Raw genomic sequence first — 23,310 nt, 5'->3', positions numbered from 1 at the left:
GTTCTCGCTTAGTTGCCGGTTCGTTCTTGTTATGGACTATAATTTTCGTCCTCTTTTCTGCTCGACATGTCTGATACCGCAGGAGACGCGGATGTGCAGTCTCAGTTTCCTTTTTATTTAACTACATACACATCATCCACTCATACGGCCGGTTGATGAACATTCTATGGACTTGTAGACGTGTCTCGACTCCTTTGTATTCTCGACTACGGACTACCTCGTTTCTCATAGCCTAGGACTGTGCTTCATAGCCTTGCATAGGCTTTGTACTATATTTATTGGGTACAGGATTCCGCAGCGACTACGGACTGGGGCACAGTACTAACACGACTCGGTCTGACTTACTTATTAGTTTCATAGCCTCCTGCGGCTGCGCATGTATGTACTATATAAGGACGACCCTAGTAGAGGGGAGTTCTTTAACCTATTCATCTCTGATTTACCTCGTCTATCTGCTCGTACTTGAACTAGTCCTTTCAGCAGGACTAGCTTCCCTTATCGACATCAAGAACCTTTGTCTGTGTAGAATCGCCACTACACCAGACTTTTGACCTAGAAGCAAGGCTTCTTAGAACACGGCCGATCGCACCTGTGATAGCTATCACACCTGCACCAGAACGCGTGTCCACTCTTGAATCTCTATTCAAGCCTGGACATTACACCTCCGACCATTGTGCACTTTTTTCCCTCCCTTTTGATCTCGTCTTTTTTTGCGTTGAGGCACTCATTACACTCCATAGAGCGTATCTGCAACAGGTCCGGGGTCCGCACGCTCCTTCTCGCGATGAATTTCGACTTTTTGGCTGGGGGGGTGCTCCCTTTCCCCCAAAGGCCCCGCACTCGGAACTGTGAGGTTCACGGTATGCTTTTTGGTGCTGTTTCTCACTCCACACACTAATGCGACCTCGTAGATATGCTCACATCGTTGGACGGAGCAATACCGGGCTCGCCATGGCGATTTCTGGTGGTGAGTGGCCCCCAGTCGCAAAATTGACCGAAACTCAATCAATTTTCGTTCAATCAAGCTCGCGAGGGGCTCAAAAGCCTCGTATTCATGTGCCCTATCATCTCCACCAAACACCCCGCCGATATCTGCGCGTTCGCTGTGGGAATCGAAGACCTTGTGTCGGACAGGGGGGCATTGTGCTCCTCGGACCATTGTGCGCTTTCTTTTCTTCAACATCACCGATCTTCGGTTTCCTGGACTGACTCGTCGGGAGCTCGAACGGAAGGCCTCTGTCGTCTCTATGCCGTTCCGGACAGTCCCTGTTTTTCACACCATCAAGTACTGCTCCACGGATTATTACACAAGCAACGGACCCTCGCATTCTGTTGTTGACGCAGTCCATGTAAAAACCTAAGCGGAAGGTTGGGCGAGGGCGTGAGGTTCCTGCGCGCTTTGATACAGTGCTGGTAAACGATGGGACCGGTAAGGATGTTGGCGTAAAAGGTATGTCTATCATAATTTCGAGTTTATTTGATAACTTGCTTCTTCGGTCGCTGACCTACTTCTCCGCCAACAGGATATCGTGTCGCTCAAGTCCGTTTGGTCTTCAGTCTTCCACCCTCTGCTCTCGACGTTTGATTTGGACATGGCCCTCTTCCGCCAACGCATCTTGCATATATCGAGTGGTTCACGGCTTTCAGGCGACCGGAACGATATCATCGTATGTACAAGATTCGCCGTGTGTTGGACCCACAAGGACAACGTGTGGCGAGTATCATTCCTGTGGCGAACATTCACCGCAGTGTGCACCTTTTTCCAAAGTTTGGACCTGTGGCACCTCGTGAGTGGAAGTCCAGTACCGTGTTAGATGAGGCTACCTTTTTCTTTGTGAATCATACTTCTGATCGCCATGCACATGTAACGATGAGATGATGCAGCTACTTCCGAGTCGTTGAATGTACATTTTGTTTCTTTTCACTTTGGTAATTCATCGCACCTCATCATCTGTCCAGTCAATGTGCCATGGTGGGTTCAGATTGAATGGATAAAATTCTTTTATTATCCGCTTGGTAGCACCCAGAGAAATAAGTAACAGGAGACAGTGTAGAGGAATGTTATAGGCATTGCTGTGGCTCGTGCCACACAGCCTTCCGTTGCGGACTTGTGACTTTGTTGATTCCGCGACGCGAACGCGCTTCCTTCAAGACTACCACCATCTCCTTTCCAGACCCCACCAGACTGCTCGCCGACTGGGCGACCTCCGAGAGCAGGCAGTCTGGTGGTTACTCGTCTCTCTTTACCTTCTACGCCGCTGCCTTGATTGGCCGGTCATTTTGAACTCCTTTCTTCAGCACTCGTCGTTAACTTACCCCGGCTCAAGACTTTCTCGAAGCCACACTCAAGGTTTGTGTCTTTATCTTGTATCTTCTTCATATATCTAAGCATCTTCTGCACTTCCCAAAGGCCCCTACGAGCGGCTCCTTGAACGGCGTCGTACCCATGCGCCGCAACGGGCGTCCGGGTACCTTCGCCAGCACGCCTACGTCGTCGAGATCTTGGACGTTTGCAAGGATCTCAGAAGAAAGGAAGCTCTTACTTGTATTCTCTTCGATGCTCCCTGAACTCCTGACCTCTTGTATGTATTTGCTTTCGGATGCATATCTTTTCAGTGTGCTCCCGCCCTCACACTCTTCTCTTCACGCCAACACTCACAACATGCAGACAATGACGGACAGCCCGAGGAAGCAGCGGTATGTCTGACACCCATATCTCACCCTCCCCTCTATACAGCAATTCTCATTTTCTGCAGGCTTCCTCTCCCCAGCCGTTGGTTCGTCGTAGAAGAATCACGCTCCCCAGGGTCGGCTCCCCCTTCCTGCAGCCTTCACCGGCGACACCCTTCCCAGTGAGTCACAGTCTCGCGCCTGCTATGTTTGCTGCTCACACTCTGCTTCCACATCGACCCACACCATCCGGCGCTCAGCCCTTGCATGCTACGGATGCCCCTTCCCGGACAGCGCGTGCCGCCACACACTTTACACAAGCATGTACTCCGTCCTCCTCAGCAAACTCACCGATTTTGGCCCTCTTTCGGTCACAAATGGCGACGAGGCGCAAGCGAATGTGTTCAAGGTGACCGAAAAACGGCATCGCACGCTGAATCATCTCGGTATCTTGTACGTCTCTGTCTGCTGTCGGCTCATCCATCCCTTGCTTATATCGTCACACGTTTCGTACAGCTCGACAAGCTCCAATCCTATCCCATCCAACTCACTCACTTCTGGTACCGCGGCCCCGACGTCCCCGCAATCCCAACCCTCTTCAAGTCTGAACTCGTCGTTACTCTCCGTACCCTCACGCTGGACGTCAGCAACGCCGTCATCGCCTCCAGCCTCGTCAACACCAATCACCTCACCTCCGTCGAGCTCTATGACTGCTTCGCAGACTCTCAGCCTTTCCTCGATCTCCTTCTCGACCACCTCCAATATGGACTCTACCTCGAGATTCTACGCATTACGTGTGGTTTCACACTCCGTCCTCCGCTTTCCGTGCTTGCAAGACCCCTATGGCCGCACTCCGCCAGTTTTCGTTAATCGTACTCAGCGCGTCGAGAGAGTTGAACTACCCGGAACTGCTCCCTAGCGTGGTAGAGCTCGTGAGGAAACAGGTTTAAAGGTTTTGAAGCTGTGCGAGCATTTAGAGGTGTTGAAGGGTAGGATACGACACGGCGGTATGGGGCGTGTTGCCGGTGCTGGTGAATGTGCAGATGCTTTCATTGGAGGCACGAAAGGACCTTTCGCCTTTGCTTTTTGACCTAGTGGATCCCCAGAACGGTGATCGCTCTGGAATTGCGGTGAGCTTCAGGTTTGATGCCTTCCTATGCCAAGGTAAGCTCACCCTTTTGTTCTCAGCTCGTTCAAGACTCTAACCACAATATGTGGCGTTATTAGCAACCTTCGACCGGCTTATCGACGAGCCTCGAGCCTATCGCCATCAACTTTCCCTGCTCATCCGATGTCAAACGGCCTCATCTGCAGCACACTCCCCCGCCTATGTCTCCTCGGCCTGAACCAACAATATTACAGTGTTCTTCGAAATCGAGCTGGACGAGTGGCCTAAGAGGCGAGCCTTGTTCTATGGGAGAGGCTGGTTGGAGTCGTTGGATTGTGAAGAGAGGGGAATATGGGGTTCTTGGATCGTGCCGGGTCTCTTCGTTCGTCTGGACAGTCTGCTTGTTTTGCTGTGGTAAATTACTGTAAATATATACATGGGGTTTTGAAGGATCTCTGAACAATGCATTTTACGCGGTATCGTTCCATGCCATGGGAGATTCACAACTTGTCGGGGTCTTTTAATCAACTTATTACTGTAGGCCCCTACTAAGAAGGATGTGTGGCGAGAAATGTCCGTTTTTGGATGCTTATGTACTGAAGTTTGAAACTCGCACGCGTCGTCTTTGTCTTCTTCCCTACACCTCGTCAAGCTTCTGTTCGTCAAGTTTGTTAGTCTTGCCTTTCTCCAACTCTCAGAATACCTTGAGAATCATGTGGCCAATGAAGCAGGACGCTGAACGAGATTATGAGGTATGTCTTTCAAATATTATCCATTTGTTCATACTTTTAGGATCAGGGCAGTCCAGGAAAGGCGTCTCGCTCTGTGCTTAGCACGACGACATCGCCGTCTGAAATTGCTCTGATACCTGGAACGGTGTGAGGACTCTTGCATACATGCTCTGATTGATATCTCTATTTAAGATACAGAAGTCTGATAGCTCGGCGCACCAATGTCACATTGGCTCTGACTACTGTTCTCAGAATTCATACTTTCTCGGTCTCGCACAAATACTCAACAACCGAGGTCTATTGGGCTTCACTACTCTCGTCGCCGGTGCTTCACCTCAGGTCTCGTATCTCCGCTCAATCCAAGAAGAATTTCGTCCTCGAGCGTGACGTTCGTTACCTCGAGACACGAATAGCTCTCCTCATTCAGAACAGGATGGCGCTTGACGAGGTGCGTCGCTTCCATTCCAAATACGCGCGCATCTTTCCGCCTGACGATATTACACCGCTAGCAACGCGAAGTCGAAAGTCATCTCGAAGAAGTCGACTCAACAGAAGGCCAATACCCCGACGAACGCAAGCTTCAGCAATACTCCAACCTCTTCTTCCTCCTCCAATCCGAGCCACGACACGTCGCCACCCTCTGTCGTCTCATTTCCCTTTCCCAGATTGATACCCACCTTCAGACGGTGATGTTCACCCTGTACGGAAACCAGTACGAGAGCCGAGAGGAGCATCTCCTCCTGACTATCTATGTTTCAGTCTGTGCTCTCCGCTCAGTTTGACTCCGCGACCGAGTTCGGATCACTTCTTCGAGCCAATACGCCCGTTTCCCGTATGATGACGAATTATACTCGTCGAGGTCCTGGCCAGAGTTACTTGAAGAGCGTGCTGGCAGAGCGGATAAATAGCCTTATCGAACACAAGGACCTCAACCTTGAGATCAACCCCGTGAAGGTCCGTTATTGTTTGTCAGTTTCGATGGAAATGCATACCAGCTTTTGGCTCGCAACTGTACCCTTCGAGTTTCATCATGCGCTGGTGTTGCTGTGTCTCGCGAAATCACTAACGACTTGCCTACAGGTTTACGAGCAGATGATCAATCAGATCGAGGAAGAGACAGGCTCTCTCCCTGAGAATTTACCCCGTGGTGCCTCCTGAGACCGCCCAGGCCAATCCCGACGTACAATCCATCATCGCCCCACGCCTGGCGATGCTGATGGAGATCGCAAACAGCTTCTTGGTGACCATCATCGAGTCGATGGAGAGCGTGCCATACGGTATATGTTGGATATGCAAGCAGATCAGGAGCTTGACACGGGTAGGAGGAGTTACTGTAGCACCGCAGTCGAATGAGTGTGCTGATGCTGGGTTGTCATGTAGAGGAAGTATCCGGAGGCGACGGACTACGCGATCTGCTCGCTCATCGGCGGTTTCTTCTTCCTTCACCCAGCGATCGAGACGCCTCAGGCGTACATGCTCGTCGACGGCATGCCCGCGAAACACCCCCGGTGGACGTTGACCTTGGTGAGTGCTTCACATTCTCAAAGCTCTAAATTGATGCTGACGGTGAAAATCAGATCGCGAAGATGTTGCAGAATTTGGCTAACAAGCCGTCGAATACGAAGGAGGCGTACATGATGACGCTGAACCCGTTCGTAGAACAACAAGGCGCGGATCAACCTGTTCTTGAACAACATCTGCAAGGTCGGAGACTTCTACGGCACTCTTGAGGTGGGTTTCTCTTCTACTTATCTTCCAGAGTGGTTGCTGACTGTCTTCGGGATGGACCAATATATGGCTCTGTCGAAGAAAGACCTGATGATTCATATCACCCTTAAGGAACTGTAGAACACACATTCCTTGATCACACAACGCATCGAAACCCCTGTGCGTATCTTCCTCTTCCTCTCCATATTACTTGTGCATTTGAAACACTGACAACGCACCCAATTCCCCAATGACAAACAGCACCTCCGCATCCTCACCGACGAACTCGGACCCCCCCCTGCCCAAGTCCCGCGCAAAGAGAACCGCACGCTCGAGCTGAAGCTGTACTCGCGCTGGGAAACCCCAGTGCAGGACATCCAGTCCGCCTTCGCCGACACCGTCTCCTCGTCGGACATGCTCTACATGGAGACGAAATCGATCTTCGTCCAGCTCGTGCATTCCATCCCCAACGCCGCGGAGAAGCGCCGTATAACCTGGCGGTGATCGCCGAGCGCGCGGCGACGACAAAGGACGCGACGCTCGTGCGCAAGGGCATCAAGGTGAAGGAGATGCTGCGCGAGCTCTGTGGAGGATGGTTGACGAGGGCAAGACTGTCTGCAACACGTAAGTCTTCTGTGCCATTCTATGGTAGTATTCGTTCATCTCCCAGAGGCTAATCCGACCATTTGGCTGCTTCTTTCCTCGCCTTCGTCTTCGCGCCTTTAATCCACTCTCTTCCTTGTGATCCTCCGCCGCTTCTCCTTCCAATCAGCTGCGGTTTATAGTAAGTCCCTTCCCCTCACACATGCCCCAAGCCCATCGCCCTTCCACATCTCTTCTTCCAGAATGCGGACTCGTCTTTATCATGTTGCTCACATTCCCGTCTTGGTTGGGCTATCCACTGCCCTTCACATTTGACTTGTGCCACAAAACAGCTTCCAGCTGCATGGTTCTCCCCGACCCATCTCTATAAAATCCAATGCCATTCGCAAACGTCCCCAGCACGAAGCCCGCCGCGCCTCTATCAGCTGTGGTAATCTCCCCGATACGTCCTCCCCGGACGTGTCCCGTGCACTTCTCCCGCCTCGGGTCACGACGCAACGAACAACTCCAACTCTCTCTCGTCGATGGTCGCCCCCGATTCGACCACGCAGATGAACGTTTGGCCCTTCGGGGTGATAGGGGAGACGCGAGGGTGTGTACGCTGACTATGTGCATTATTCGAGGCACGGTACGCATCATGGAGAGGGGCACTCGAGTGAGCTCGTTGGTGCGCTTGGTGGTGGACAGGGTGACAGCGGGGCGATCTATGGGTCCATGGGGCCGGTCGGAGGGTTTCACGCTTTGAACATCTCGCTCGGCAGCCGGTCAGACCTGGCTCTGCTGGTTTCCCGGGTCCCTACCATCCCGACTCTATCCCACAGATGCTCAGCTTCGGGAACACATAAAACGGGAATGGCAGCGAGAACTCGGACGTTGATTTGGATCAGACAGGTGAGTTACAATCTCGTCAAACTATTACCCACCTCTGGCACTTACGGGGTGGCCCTTGCCGCGACGCAGACTGATCATAGATACCATGGCCAGATTCATTCCATCATCGTCGCTCTTAGCCTCCATGTCGTCGTGCTCATCAAGGATCTGAACGGGAACTATGTCATTCAAAAGTGTCTCAACAAGCTCGCGCCCGAGGATAATCAGGTATGGCTCCGTTCTTACGTTCTGGGAGGTTTGTTCACCGTTAACGATTCGATTTGATTGTAGTTCATCTACAACGCGGTCGCCGCCAACTGTGTAGAGGTTGCGACTCACCGTCATGGGTGCTGCGTCCTTCAGCGCTGTATCGACCACGCGTCGGACCGTACAACGCGCTGACCCTCGTTCAGGACCCGTACGGCAACTACGTACGTTCACACTGTCCCTTACTTCCTCACTTTGTACCTGATCTGATCCTTCCGTTCGTTACTAGGTCGTTCAATACATCCTCGACCTCAACGACAATAGGTTCAGCGACGCCGTCATCCGTCAGTTCACTGGGAACGTATGTGCCCTCTCCGTCCAGAAGTTCAGCTCCAACGTCATCGAGAAGGTCAGTACCGTTTTTCCTGTATCATGCCGTTCGTATTCTGATTGGGTTTGTCTAGTGTATCCGTGTCGCCGAACACGGTACTCGTAAGATGTTGATCCGAGATCGACGAGCTCCTGAATCGCACAAGGCTAGAGAAACTTCTTCGTGACTCGTACGGAAACTACTGCGTCCAGGTTCGTTATTTCTGACCATCTATCCTTCGAGACGTGTGGGCTGACTTGTCTCGCTGTAGACTGCCTTGGACTACGCCGAGCCCGCGCAACGCGCCCTTCTTGTCGACGGCATCAGACCGGTCTTGCCCCTCATTCGCAACACTCCTTACGGCAAGCGGATCCAGAACAAGCTCCAGCGCGAGCAGATGGACCACTTCGGAGGCTTCCACAATCAGCAGGCCCTGATCAACGTGGCTCTCGGTAGCCAAGGCATGGCAGGCCTACCTCACGCCGCTCACGGCGCCGGCCGCCACATACAACCTAATCCCCTCGCGGACGTGTACAACAGTCAGAACGGCCTCTACCCCATGGCCAACGGCGGCGGTCTGCAGGCGCAAGGAGCTATCGGCGGTCTTCACGCCCCTCTCCATACCACGCGCTCGCACTCGATCGACGGCTACGTCCTCCAGGGCAACTCGAGCCATAACCAGGCGGCGTTGGCGAACGGTGGCTTCTCGAACGGTTCCCCTTTCGCGGGCGTCAACTCGTTCCCTAACGCTGGGATGGCCCCGACTATCAACGACCCTTACTCCCGTTCGTCCTTTGGATACGGGATGTAATGGGTCGTTGTCGACCTCAAGTTCTATGCCTTCAAGTCATGCATGGCCGCCGCCATCATCGTCGCAATGTTTTCCATGCAATATACCACTTACATTAGCCCGCGTAAAGTCTCATCCATCTGTTCACTATGCTATTCCGGCGTTGGCCTTCGTTGACGTTCGGGGACTATGAATATGGTATCTCTCTCTTTTCTCCCTCTCGATCACATCCCATGGCGCATTGTATTCAAACCCCGCAATCTTTAATGTCGCTTCGTTTTCCCTTTTCTCTGTGCTTTCTGTTGACACTTCCGTGAACACTTTCTTGGTTGCCACATTGTCATCTGTACAACGTACCTCTTCACTCTCATTGCCTCATTCCCCCCGCATCGTACACCAAACCAACAACCCAATCAACCCTGCCATTAGTCCATCTGTTTAATCATATCGTCGCTCCTCCTTGTAGTTATTCGGCCTCGAGCCTTGTGCTTAGACTGTGTGATACTTTTCTGTGTGCTACTTTGGAACCTTCTCTCGCCCCTTTCGTCTCGCAACTAGTCCGCTCTCGCCTTCCCCCCTTTATTCCTTGCTCGCCCCAACTTTAGCTTAGCCCGTTCGCGAACACTGTTGACCTACTTGCTTGCTTGTCTGTCTGTTTCTACCCTCTCCTTGTTTCCTGTTTGTTGTTAAATAGTCCTGTGGATAGGCCCCCTTTTTCTCCATCCCCTTTTGCCTCCATTGTTGTTGAGAATCGAGCTAGTTGCAGCTCGACGTTGCGAGACGTTTCGATACGTTTCGGTATTCAGTCTGAGTCAGCGGTGCAGCCGCATGTTGTCATTCCTTGCCCTTACAGGCAAGTGGAGCAGGTTTATAGAATATTCTAGATGTACTGTACAAGTTAAGGAACAGATTGGGCCAGTGGGCATAACCATGACAAGTACATACATCAATTTGATAGAAAACAAACTTCCTACTTCCTTGGTTGAACAGGCTTTCTGATAGCAATATACTCAAAAGCCTCCTGCACAGTCATTTCTGCGTAGCCTGACTCCCCTCTCTCTCTGACCTCCTTCAGAGTATCGGCACCTGACTCTGAAGACTGAAGCATGGTGGCCATGTTGAACCATACAACACTGCCCCTACCATCATCATCTCCATCTTGTATAGGCTTGGAATTCTCTGGAGTTGGAAGGTCCTCCCCATCCGTAGTCACAAACTTTATATCTAGATTGCAAAGTGAGATGGAGTATTGACCTTTCAAATAAATCACTCACCATGGATATCAATATTGAAATGATAGAACAAGGAAGATGGATAGATAAAAAGGACCCATGGGGGAAGTTGAATGATGACACCAGCCTCCCAAATTACTAGCCAGGAACGAACAGTGTCGTTAAAGTATGCTGCAAACTCAATTAGTATAACATAATTGAAGAAGTAATTAAGATACACACATCCCCAGGTAATATATGTCATTAAGGCACAAACTCCAATAGGATTCTTAGAGTCAGCGTGGGGCCTACAGTGGACCCGTCTCTGATCAATCAGGATCCCGTTGAGGCAGAAGTTCCAGAAAAGGCCAAACATCGGCTCTATTCCATGCCTCTCCTTATGCCAGGCAGCACAGCGCCTAAAACGGTCCGCGATACCTGGAAAGGCCAATTCTACTACCTTGGACACAAATTGACTGACATTATATAAGTGGTATGACCTATAGAAGAAAAAAATAATATCAACTTACTGAAGTCGTTGAATGGCAGGGTCTGCCATGAATGCAGAAATGAGTTTCTCTTTGCCTTTATGCCATCCTGTAAGGGAAGGGACCTGATTGTCATCAGCCAGATATGAATTAGTAAAATAAATCTATCCATACCTTAGCAGATTGTCGATAATGACCAATGATAATAGGAACATGATCTCCCCGAGTTCCCCCTTTACACTCCTTCTTAACGGCAAGATTGTTGATGTCATACATCGCCAATCGCTCGAATGCACAAGCTATATCAGGACCAAGGGCCTCCAGCCAGGGAGCCTTGGCCGTTCGGTAACCCCAACCTAGGGAATCTCCATCCAAAAGCCACACCGGAACAGGATCCCTGAGTATTATGTATGAGCGCTGAGCAGAAGTTGGCACAATATATAACCAGGCCTACTCTTCATAGTAAGGAATGAGGGTAAACTTTGTCAAGTGCTCTTTAATTTTCCCAGAATTCCATTGGCTCAAAATAGTCCTACGGGCCAAAGGAGGTGGAGGAAGGCCATGCCATCCAGTTTTGGTGACACCTGCCTCCTTTAGCAGCCTAAAGGAAGTTACCTGCATTAAGGTCGCGCTGTCAAGCATTCGCCGATGTAGCCTCTTCTGCCTTCGATCCTCATCATTTGGTTTGTGGCGTTTCTGCTGCTTAGCAAGGAAGTTGGAAGAGGATTGTTTACCTCGCCTCTTTCTCTTCAGGCTAGATGCAGTAGGCCCTGAGACCTGAGAGACAGCTTGCGTTGAACTAACAAGGTAAAGGCTCAATATTGCGATACCCATAATATAACACAATCAAAACTCACGAAGCAATGTCAGCGTCCACTTTCTGCCAGTCCTGTTTTGGATTGCGAAGTGTTCGTTTATTTGCCATGTATGATTGTCGGTAGGCCTAGAGTGTGTAGCCAAATTAAATATAAATTACCTGTATTATGAGCGAGAATAATTACCGGTGCTGGTGGGTCATCATCTTCCGATGCTTCAGATCCACCTTCTTCCCTTGCTACATGAGCAGCGATCTCAGAAGAGACAGCTTCAGAGACCTATATCTTTGTTTAGACAGACTAGTAGGTGAGCATTGCACTATAACTCACAGTCGGGAAGTCTTGCGCCTCGGAGCCAGAGACTTCACCGTCTTCCAAGTCATCATCGCTGATAACGGAGTACTGAGAGCCCTGAGCACTCTGTGTTCCTGTCAGATCACGACGTGCCCGGACAACTGAAACAACTCACCGGCTTGAAGTCATCATCTGAGACCTCACCCTCTTCCCTCTCTTGACTCGTCACCACATCCTCTATCTCAACCTCACGGTAGAGAGCTTTTGGGCCCGCTTGTGCCACTCGCCCCTTGTACTTGTCCTCCTTGTCTTCTTCCTCGCCCTCCTCGCCCTCCTCGCCCTCCTCTCCCTTCCCGTCCTCCCCGTCCTCCCCGTCCTCCCAGTCCTCCCAGTCCTCCCCGTCCTCCTCATCTTCTCCGTCCTCCTCGTCTTCTCCGTCCTCCTCATTCTCCCTATCCTCCCCGTCCTCTCCATCCTCCCGGTCCTCCCGGTCCTCCCCTTCCTTCTCGCTCTCTTCCCCACTTTTGTTCTTTCTCACTCCCTCCGGCACCAAGAACATCTCTCCCAAAGCCTCCCTCAATTTCGCGCTGATATAGCCCTTCTCATCTTTGTCCTCAATTCCACAGCCCTCGAAAGAATCAACGTAGTCGTCTATGAGGCTGTCAAGAGTACACTTGCTCTTGATAACAAGGGCGGGATCTTCTCCAGAGTAAGTGAAGGCGGGCGGCGTATTGGAGGAAAAGGCTGGGTTGGTAGTTCTGGGAGGTCTGGGACGGAGCACACGAGCTACATCACGGTCCTCAATTTTTTTCTGCAATGACAGAATAAGATGGAGTAGGACGAACCCCCCTCGGGTCTCTTGAGCTGTAAACCACCACTCTCATATCGAGCCAGCAGGAACAGGACGGAGTCAGGACTAACATCTTCATCCTCGAGGGTAGCCGACTTGTGGAGCACACCGAAGCCTAGGGAGGAACGGCAGAGGAAGAACTGGCCCCGCTTCAGCTTAGGCACCCGACGTTGGCGTTGCAGACGATGAAAGATGTTGGATACCGTGTCGGTTGGAAAAACACCTAAGAACGCGATGTGGCACCAGTAAGACCCAAATTGTGTGGCCTGATAATTAGGCTGCGTCCGGCTGCCATCAACATTGCAACGTTGCTCTACCAAAACGCGGAGCAGTGCTGCAGTGCCCGAGCTTCTCGATTGCTCGCGCAAACAGCGTTTCTCGGCTGTTTGGCAGAGTAACGCGTTCTGGCAGCCGAAGGCGTCCCAAGTGCCGGTGAAGACACAACTGAGCTTACCTAGCTGACAGTTGTTGGATTGGCCTCTGGTATTCATGATGGTGATGGTCATTGGATACCTAGCTCTTCTTTCAGAACGCTTAGAGGTCACAGAGTCGGACCCAGACCCAGAGTCGGACCCAGCGTCTGATTCTGAATTAGAGGGGTAGATGAAAGCGTCATCTGGAGTGAAGCCAGTTATTTCAGAAAAGACGATTCTTGACATTGGGAGCAGTATTCCAGAACAAAGCACGGATGTTGTGTGCGCTGAAGACAGCCAAGGCAACAGACTGATATATGAAGATATCGGACAAGTCAAGGATGAGAGCGACAATGCGTGTGGTGAACACATTGTCAGTGCGTGGCCATGTTCCGGCCCGTCTTCTCACGTGGAACCCACACCCTTTACTCTAGAGCCTACCACGGTACACAGATAAGTAAATGAGCGCATTAGCTCTCCAAAAAGGCAGCGCCCCTCGACCGTACCTTGCTGAAACTTAGCGTCGGACGAATCAAGATACTATATGGACTGGGAGGTAAACCTTAGGACGTTTTCAGCTGTAGATGAATCGCTACTATAAGCCATCAAGGTCCAAAACGCCCTCGTGGAACGACCGTGCAGTGGCGGTATTTCATGTACGATTCACCTCAGTGAACGGTACCTACAATTTGATACAATAACGATTGGGCTACATCGAGCGCGTGCCCCAGCTATCGAGCATTCGGGGAAGCGACTCTGGAAATACACGGACATTACAGGTGCCACGCAATAGCATTAGCCGTAGGCAGCCTTTCTAGAAATCAAAGCACTCTTTACGGAATATGTCAGAATTGGGATTATTTTTGACTGCGCCAAGTCGGTTCGGTTCTGTGACAAGCCAGAAACGACAAGTGAGATCTTCTACCCAAGGCAGGTTTTCAGGGAGGGGACAAAGTAGGCCACATACCCTCATCGCGAACGCCCTTCGGAGGGTAACCCAGAGCTGTTCGCTCTTTTCTCCGGTGGTTTTTTGCATGGCCAGTGCGTTTAAAAATGCTCCACAGCTTCCTTGTGGGCTCCGATGTTGAGGTCTGGATCGTCGTAAAGTCAGATTAGGATCTCCATCCTCACTGGCGAAGACACGCACATGCAACGCCGACATTGTAGATCGCCCGAGTACACGTAGGGCGGAGACTAGGTGCCTCGCAGTATGTTCCTAAGGACTCTTCAGCTTTATTACCCTTCGAGACACGAGCCCAGCCGATTCCACAGAACGTAGTCCTGGCAAGTTCGATGGTATCAGTGTAGCGCGGTATAAAAGTGAGGAAGTCAGAGGTGACGGCTTCGTTGGAGTGCCACGAAGACTGGCTGAGTGATTCTTCCGTAGCTAGAGAGAGGGGATACTTTGGAAAGCTCACACGAAGCCATCGCAGGAGGGTTTCATGGGCAGCTCCACCGTAGGATTCATGCGTACACGATATGGCTAGGGACTGCCAGTGCTTGAGTCAGAGAGAGTCGATAAAACAGAAGATATAACAAACCAGCATGCCTTGTCGCTTCCTTTCCAGTTGTTCTTCCACCAGCGGGACATGACGATCTCGAATTCATAGGAGGAAGGATTTTCGGAGAGATGGTTGTCGACGATGTTCTTCTTAGCCCATTCTATAATACTGGACCAGGAATAAGCCAAGCCTGCGCGAGAATGCATTTTTTTATATATCGTCCTGTGTGGCGACGCGTGAGTTTGGTATCATAGAGTGGGTAATTTTAGAACGATGAACGATTAAAATAACCATTAAAAAATGTTCGCCAAACGAACGCGGTAAGGTCCAACTCTGAGGTATGGCTACGATCTCGGTTCCAATTACATGAACTGCGAGCATGAGCAGATCTGGCAAGCGAGTTGCGTAAAGAGCACGACTGGCTGTCGCACGAAGAGGAACCAACCAACTACACATGCTTCTGCACGACTATGTGGAATCGATCAGCTCCTTCAAGGTACAAATGCAGAGAGACCACAATGCGCCACACAGTCCTATTTAGACGGTATCCAGACAGTGCCGCCAAAGTCGTCGCAGTACCGATATTTATGGGCAAGTTTGGTTGAGCATAGCTCAAGCGAACATCAAAGAGAAGGTGAAATTAATGCATTCACCGTGGCGGCGGCGGCGTATACCAGGTACATACACCCGGTGGAACGAAAGAGAAAATATCTGAGAAACGGGCAGATACTGTATACGTACAAGGGTGAAAAAAGAGTCAGGAGCTCCCGTCCTCTCCGCACAACCTCGACGCGTCTAGTAAGCCTCGCGATGCTATGGACGAAGGAGGGTCGTCCACGTTAAGATCGTCGACGCTGCTGCTGACGGTGCGGACGGCGCAATTGGCCTTAGTATAGTCCAGTTTCGGGTCGCACGATGACAAGGTATGAAGCCTAAGGATCGACTGAGATTATGATTGGTGGTCGTGAAGGGGAGGAAGAAGATGAGGTGATCGGTACAATGGGTGTCGATGCGAATGCACGGCATGATGACGAGGTCGTGATGTGTAAACGTAGTGAGCTTGTTTGACTCTTGAATGTCGCCGGGGTTCAGGAGACGGATGCCGAAGATGCTGGAGGCCGTATGGTTGAGAGCGGTCTTGTAAGAAGACTTCGCCGGGGATTGGTCCATCTAAAGTCAATCCATAGAGCCGACGCTACCCATATTACGCACTAGATACTCCTCGACAACTCTTCGAACTCTTCGAATAACTCGTCGGCCACGGACTCTGCTAAATATCAGCTATCGAGGCTTCAGGACTACGGCCGAGACGAGTCGAGATGAGTCCTGTGTTCGATGAGCTCCTTGTTAATCGGGACGGAGGTGAGGAGCCGTCTAATGAAGACGTATGTAGAGGTGGGGTTAAGGGAGTGTCAGAGGGGATGGATGGTGTGTTGTGGGCCAGTCGTAGGGAGGGCGAGGGCATTGGGTTCAGCGAGTTTCTATTAGAGGGTACGGACGTGTCAGTCCCGGAATGGATTACTGATGTGAATGAGAAAACATGAATTGTTCGATGCGACCAAATATTGTACGAGAAAACGAGATAGTGGGAGAGATCAAAGAGTGATAAAGAAAGATCGAGTAAAGACCGAACAATCCGGACTGGACGAACCTTTGGATGTCTACTGTTCCCCACTATTACCATTCGATCCAATATCAACATTCCCTTCGCTCGGAGCCCTAAGTCCTTCATCGACGCCACACCTCTCACCATCCCCGCTGCGTCTTCCGCTTGTGTTTTCATTGAATTCGCTGATTTCAACCTTTTGAGACCTCCTGCCTCCATAAGTCCTTCCTTTAAAGCCTCAGCTCGTTGTTTCCCCGAACGGTTAGGAACGAAGGACACCGCGGTCTCCGAACGAGGGAAGCTTGACAGGCACTTGGAAAGGCTGAATGGGACCCAAGGCTCGCTTTTGCGCCGATGATGTGGAGCAGGGCCCAGGAATTGACTTCATCTTTAGACGACTTCGAAGGGGATGCGAGAAAAAGATGTTGGCTAGTAGACATGACGTCGAGTACGATCCCTTCGAGTCCAAGAGGAGTCTGAGGATGCAAGGAGATGACGAGCTGTATGTTTGTTGATATCGTAACAAGGTACATAGTAAGATACATGTTCATGGCTGATGGAGAGCGTGTTAGAAAGAGCATCCTGCGTTGTCCTTGATGAAAGCCAGTTGAACGGATCTGGCGAGGTCTGGCGCGAGGATCCTTGCTCGAACGACATATAACTTTCCACTGTATCTTCCGATTGTGGCGCCACGATCATCTTTTTTGGACCCACCACCACGACAATCTGTCTACTCCCAGTGGTCTGCAACGGTAGTCCGTCGAATGTCCCGGTGACTTGTGGAAATCTGTTGACCCCTTGAGTATGTATAAACCGGGAGCCGAAGAGAACGACGGTGGGAGAGATGCATATGCGTTTGGGCGCTGTTGAAGTAATATCGGATGAGTACGCCTTATATATTTGAGGGAGTAAAGAGGATCGGGTTAGTACTTGGAAGAGAGGGGGGGGAGAATGTGTGAAAGAGGCGCACTGAAGGGCTCCATCGACCATTGAATCCATCCTACTCCTATATATGACATCCGTTCTGATATACCACGACGTTTTGAGTAATTCGCCCTGCTCTCGTTTCAGCCACTGCCCATGTCCGTTCCTAGCTCACAGAAGAGAAGCAAGACGTACTTAGTCTGAAGAGTGGCGAGAGCGAAGCCGAGTGGAGAAGACAAAGAGAGAGAGATAGCCTAAGGATTCGAGGCGTGGGGTTGACTTTTCAGCTCTGGCTTTTCGTTACGGTACCATTGTCTGAGGAGATGCGGTAAGTCTGAGACTCAGAGGACCGTCAGAGGCGGACGAGGACGACAAGAACGCGTAGGACGCTGTTCAACGGTGCGGTGGCGCAGGCTATCGCTTTTGGAACCTAACAAGCGCAAACAGACGCCACGCTTTGAGCCAAGCCAAAAACATCCCCGATCAAACCTCGACCATACTCTTTTCGAGCCTTCACTGCAATCAATATACCCCTTCTGCTCCCCCTTTTTCATCATCAGACATGTCCCTCCAAGGTGTATCAATCCGAGCACGAACGTCATGACTGCCAGCAAGCCGGCAACCTCGCTGTTTAAAATGCGCCTGCGATGACTCTCTATCCCGCCGTTCAACGACCATGCCTCAAACGATGCCTTTGCGGGCCGTGAAACACCTGGTTCATTTGAAGCTATATGTCTTTGTCTCTGAACCACTAAATTTTCAGGCCTTCATACACAAACCCCGGCGATGACGATGGCCGAATGTTGTCTGCAGTCATTGCGTGCATTTGATTCATTGTGTAGGTTCGAGAAATCCTCGCCGCAGGTACGTCCATTTCCTTCACATTTTCACCCACCAACATCGCCTCCACATTCTGAACCATTCGGCGTGCGGTATAGCGCTTCCAAACCCAGACGATCCGATGCCTACTAGCAGCATCGACAGTTAAATCGGGTTCAAATGCCGCCCACTTCTTCTCATGGCCCTTCGTTCTTCGTTGTCATTTGTACCAGCACAACATCTCCCTCCCCGAAGATCGAAGGAGGCGAGGTGGTCGGAGGACGTGTAAGATGTTTAGACCGCTGGGCAGGGCCTATACGAACGTCTACCAGTGGCGAAACGAACACCTTGATACTAGCGTACGTCTATTTCAACGAGCTCTGTCGCTTTAGTCACCATCTTCCCTGTTCTCACGTTGAACCTGCGTGTTGCACGCCTCACTTTTTCAAGTTCGTCACGGCACCACTTCGAACTCTGCCTGCTCCACCGCCACTTCATTCAGTGTCGCCACCGCGATATCTCTCAACACAAATACCGCCGCTGCCTTTAGCTCTACCCCTTCAGCCGGTACATTTGGCATGCCTGTGACTTCGATAATGCTATCTTACGCCTCCGCCAACCTCGAAGAATGACGTCATGTCCGATCTGGCGTTTGGCTGGACAGAGGCCGTGTCTTGGAGAAAGGACTGGGTGGATGGAGAGGCGAACGGTGTGGATACAAGCGGGTGCGTATACAAGTGAATAGTAGAAAGCGGGAGTTCATGACAGAAGATGGACATGAATGACTATGAGGGCGGTACGAGCAGTGGCATAGGTGGCGGTGGCGAGGAGGGTCGCAATTGGCGAATGTGGTTCTTTGAGATGCGGTTCTGAACGACGTGGCTAGAGGCGATAGCGAAGGCGGTTTGACGAGATGCTGTGGAGCTCGCGGTGATCGTTTTGGAGATGGAGCCTAAGGGTTAAGATTGCATGGTGAGCTTCCTTGTCTCCAACTCTATGTTTCGCGAAGGGTTAAGTTAGCTGACTACCGACGACATGATATATTAGCTCGGCTTGTAGGTCATCGTGTACCGTCATATACGTCTCTGTAATGAGTGGAAATTCGATTTAAAAGGCATGACCACTCTCGAAGCTTCGTATGAATGTCGTGCTCAACATGGCCCATTTCGTCCGGCAAGGGTTTGAAGTATGCCATGTGCAAACAATTCAGCGCACCATTTTTCTCATTGACGTCTCGAGGATCTTCCTCACCGCTGCTTTCTTTCCGACGTTCGGCTCGTCCCGCATTCATGGATCATTCCTGATTAGTACGTCTACCTACGCTCTCGTCGCGCCATTAATGCTAAGTGCTCTACGCAGCTCAGACCTACAGAACAATCTTGGCGGTGTAGTGCACTCACCTCATTTGTTCATTTATGGCCGGGGAGTTCACTATTGATAGGCTCCCGAGTTCCAAGGTCGATATGCTTAACCGTTCCCCTCACCAATTTGAGTCACGCTCAATATTGCTTCGTCGACCGCTCTCGGTCCGAGCTGTTTGCGGTTTCGTCACTCGATTCGAGCTATGGTGCCAGAATCGTGCAGATTCTGCTTCAAATTCGAAGGCAATCAAATGCTCAACAGTGTCTAGTGTGTCCTGATTTTCCCCAAAGGTCTTAATGACTTTGACATTATCTAACACACCTTTCATTTCTTAGATGTTCAGGCTTACTCTCGAAGACCCATATATACAGGGGTGTGCATCCCTTCATCCTTCATGTACGTTTACGGGTCCATCTCGCTGTGTCCCTCAATTCGAGCCGAGATTTGTGCGCTCTTCTCTCGCTTTTCCTACGATAAATTCACTGACTGAATTTGTTTCTGATTGTCCTTCAGCGCATATCGCCCGAAAAGGTGCGGATGCCAATGGCCGGCGTTTGGGGTGTACTTGCACGCATCGGCGCCGAGCTCCATAGCGGCAGATACTTTATTATTCTAGAGCTCACGTTGAAGTGTGTACCGCAGCCGTCGTTTAGTTCGCTCGTGCGTGCGCTCGTCTTTCCAACATCATCTCTCCAACTCTTTATGGCCATAACTCATTCTGCTGGTAGCGTCGTCTGGAAGGCATCGACAACATCACCTCTGTAGAGTTTTGAGGATGTATTGTTAATGATGTCGTTGATTATCATCAACTCATTAAGTGCGGCTCGCCGGATGAGCAAGATCCCGACTCTTTCTACACCATCTGACGGCTCATGTAATGTAGCTCTATGCGCCATAGCAAAATGGTGACGGAGTCTACATCTAATCCATCGCACCACCATTGTCATTCAATCAAGCAGTGAGCCCGAACCGTACAATATCGATGACAACAGTAAAATTCACGATGATCATCTCATACGATAAGTGGTCACCCACCCACCTTGAGCGCTCTAAGGGGGCCTTGGTGGCAGATGCGGGAATTGACCAAACGCCCCCTGCCTGTACGTGTCAGGGTGGGAGCTGAACGATTGGCGCGCGTCAACCATCAAGCTGCCAGATCTAGAAGTGATATGACCTATAGAATAGTACTTTGATGGTTAGTGAAAATTGGTTGAAGTGTTCATACCGTCACATGGAAGAAATTCATAACCTCACGCCGTGAGAATCACTTCAAGGGAGAGCGATCAATCATACCCAGGGTTTTGATGCTTTTGCTCTTACGCAAAAACAAGCTCCTTACCTGCTGTGGCGAAGCATATGGGAGAGATTACTTACTCAAGGCTGAAGAGGTATGAACAGTCGCAACACTCGATGATGTGTTCGAGACTTGTTTCCGTCGTCGAGCACTCATTTCTTTTCTTCAAAAATCATTTGAATCTTCCTGTTTATTGCTCAACCTCAAGAAGCTTTTTTCACTACAAGATCTCTGCTGCATCCACGGCATTCTCATCCTGCAGCATGCTCTCGTGCTCTATTAGTCTGTGGGAAAGTGCACCTGCTGTGGAGGGAGCCTCCTGATTCACAAGGGCAGAGTTTGTTCCTGAGACTAATGAATAAGAAGAAGCTAAGCCGTATAAGGCCCTTACAGATGTCACGCAGAAGCATCACTCACATACGCCGCTGACGATGAGGATATGCAGATCAAGAATGAGCTTTCATATTGCGCGATGGTCGAGCATCTACGGATCATGATGTCTGCGCTCAAAAAAAATTTCCGAGAAACACATTGATGCTCAGTATACTTAGTAGAGCACCCCATTGATCAATAGAGAACAAGGTATCGAAGGCATCCAACAGAGGAGTACTGGCACAGAGTGCTGACTTTGAAGGGACCTCATTGGACAGTGGCACAAGTGGATCAGCACTGACGATCAGATCTCAGAGCATCAGGTCTTCATTTCAGGTCAAATGTTGTGCACACTTTGCGGGAAGACAGGGAATACGAGAGGAGACAACACCAAGAACGACGAGAGCAAGAGCGCAATGAAGCCCACGACGAGGACTTCAAGTTCATGGGTTGACTGGTGTGGACCAGAGGAGGATCATGCTAAGGTAGCCTGGTCCTAGACCTAAGGTGTCCACCTATAGCCAAACCCTAACCTAACCCAAAACCTAACCTAACCCTGTAGCTGTCATAACCGTCACCTGTACCCTACGTATATGACCTCCTTTTAATTCATTTTCTGTATTATTCGCCCCCGCACGCCACCCACGAATGACGCCACGGTTTCCACGAGTCCCCCACATTTTTATCCACATTTCTATCGTTTTATTTCGCCCTCCGAACCTCGTCGAACCTCCACAGGCCACATAAGGGAATCGGCTCGGCAAGTCCCGCACTCGCACGTCGAGCCTCGTTTCCAAAAAGGTCAGGTTCCCGACACTCCATTGACCCTCCACGCTCCACTCCACTGCGCCACTCCACCCATTGCCTAATCCGGTGTACTCGAGTCTGTGGCACTTGTTCCGTCGCCCATTGATCATCCTGTACTGTCTCGGATCACTTCACAATAATATATTTGTTTCGAATCGCAACAGTGTGAACCGATCATGTTGATAAAGTCGAATCTATACACCGAGCCCTTTATCAATCCGGCTCCTCTTGTTCATTCTGCTCTCTCTCCTCGCGCTACCCCTTCTCTGCGGCACTCAGCCCGCCAGTGTTTGGCTACTACATCCTTGTTCATTTTTCTTACCGCCATATTACCCTGACCATCTGACGGCTTATGGATCCCTCTACCGACCCCTTTAATTGCTGGAACCCAAAGTGTAGGCTACTGGTTCATTGGCAGGTTGTCAAAGACCGCAAGAAGGCTACATACGGACGAGCATACTACCTGGTATGTTGGTCCGGTCCATTCCCAGGAAGCAATATGATTGACAAAGATCTTGTAGTGTGGAAAGGATCTCGGCGGGTGTGGGTATTTTCGTTGGCGTCCTGTGTTGAACCTGTCCCACCGCCAGACTCCCAAAATGAGCGCTACCGAACCCGCTCCATTTCTCACACCCCTCATCCCTCCCGCTGACACGCAACCCGCTCCCTCTGGTACACAAGACACGCAACCGCGCCCGCGACGGGTCTATGCCGACTGTAACAAGCTCAACTGCAGGCGCAAGGCCCAATCATCCCGTTGCAAGTTCTGTCCTACATGCTGCAAGGAAGGCAGTGGATGCGCTCTTCATGTCCGTCCGGGTCCAGGCATTCCGCTTCCTGTACATGCACCACTTTCCCTCCCACTGGTTCATCGATCTCGGGCTGCCACACCACCTTCTCTCGGTCTCGGTATCGCCAGCTTTGACTTCAACTTCGATTCTTCTGACTGTAATGTCCAGGCTTGAATAGAGATTCAAGAGTGGACGCGCGTTCTGGTGCAGGTGTGATAGCTATCACAGGTGCGATCGGCCGTGTTCTAAGAAGCCTTGCTTCTAGGTCAAAAGTCTGGTGTAGTGGCGATTCTACACAGACAAAGGTTCTTGATGTCGATAAGGGAAGCTAGTCCTGCTGAAAGGACTAGTTCAAGTACGAGCAGATAGACGAGGTAAATCAGAGATGAATAGGTTAAAGAACTCCCCTCTACTAGGGTCGTCCTTATATAGTACATACATGCGCAGCCGCAGGAGGCTATGAAACTAATAAGTAAGTCAGACCGAGTCGTGTTAGTACTGTGCCCCAGTCCGTAGTCGCTGCGGAATCCTGTACCCAATAAATATAGTACAAAGCCTATGCAAGGCTATGAAGCACAGTCCTAGGCTATGAGAAACGAGGTAGTCCGTAGTCGAGAATACAAAGGAGTCGAGACACGTCTACAAGTCCATAGAATGTTCATCAACCGGCCGTATGAGTGGATGATGTGTATGTAGTTAAATAAAA

The 23,310-nt window shown here is 50.7% G+C and overlaps 4 protein-coding genes across 4 annotated transcripts; 2 read left to right on the top strand and 2 right to left on the bottom strand.

The window, feature by feature from the left end:
* Nucleotides 1-2,992: 2,992 nt before the first annotated feature.
* On the top strand, nt 2,993-6,720 carry STEHIDRAFT_163386 (Rho GTPase activation protein; the record flags this gene model as incomplete). Its single annotated transcript, XM_007311069.1, has 10 exons — nt 2,993-3,079; nt 3,187-3,464; nt 4,762-4,957; nt 5,019-5,195; nt 5,269-5,463; nt 5,678-5,827; nt 5,890-6,033; nt 6,087-6,191; nt 6,358-6,396; nt 6,478-6,720. The coding sequence occupies 10 exons, from the start codon at nt 2,993-2,995 to the stop codon at nt 6,718-6,720; spliced, it is 1,614 nt and encodes a 537-aa protein (XP_007311131.1).
* Nucleotides 6,721-7,195: 475 nt separating this feature from the next.
* Nucleotides 7,196-9,077, top strand: STEHIDRAFT_163385 (ARM repeat-containing protein; the record flags this gene model as incomplete). Its single annotated transcript, XM_007311068.1, has 9 exons — nt 7,196-7,447; nt 7,507-7,710; nt 7,804-7,917; nt 7,981-8,016; nt 8,103-8,120; nt 8,186-8,305; nt 8,361-8,382; nt 8,438-8,478; nt 8,538-9,077. The coding sequence occupies 9 exons, from the start codon at nt 7,196-7,198 to the stop codon at nt 9,075-9,077; spliced, it is 1,347 nt and encodes a 448-aa protein (XP_007311130.1).
* A 949-nt stretch (nt 9,078-10,026) lies between these two features.
* STEHIDRAFT_163384 (uncharacterized protein) lies at nt 10,027-13,373 on the bottom strand (the record flags this gene model as incomplete). The annotated part of the gene is made up of 11 exons (XM_007311067.1): nt 10,027-10,280; nt 10,331-10,459; nt 10,511-10,743; nt 10,798-10,880; nt 10,930-11,152; nt 11,210-11,554; nt 11,613-11,698; nt 11,757-11,849; nt 11,901-11,990; nt 12,040-12,650; nt 12,710-13,373. 11 exons carry the CDS (start codon nt 13,371-13,373, stop codon nt 10,027-10,029), a joined length of 2,811 nt encoding a protein of 936 aa, XP_007311129.1.
* An 801-nt stretch (nt 13,374-14,174) lies between these two features.
* STEHIDRAFT_116297 (uncharacterized protein) lies at nt 14,175-14,835 on the bottom strand (the record flags this gene model as incomplete). Its single annotated transcript, XM_007311066.1, has 3 exons — nt 14,175-14,218; nt 14,275-14,408; nt 14,669-14,835. The coding sequence occupies 3 exons, from the start codon at nt 14,833-14,835 to the stop codon at nt 14,175-14,177; spliced, it is 345 nt and encodes a 114-aa protein (XP_007311128.1).
* Between the last annotated feature and the right edge of the window lie 8,475 nt (nt 14,836-23,310).

Source organism: Stereum hirsutum, assembly GCF_000264905.1.
Source record: "Stereum hirsutum FP-91666 SS1 unplaced genomic scaffold STEHIscaffold_23, whole genome shotgun sequence".
NCBI classification, from domain to species: Eukaryota; Fungi; Basidiomycota; class Agaricomycetes; order Russulales; family Stereaceae; genus Stereum; species Stereum hirsutum.
This window is presented reverse-complemented; position numbering and strand designations above follow the sequence as displayed.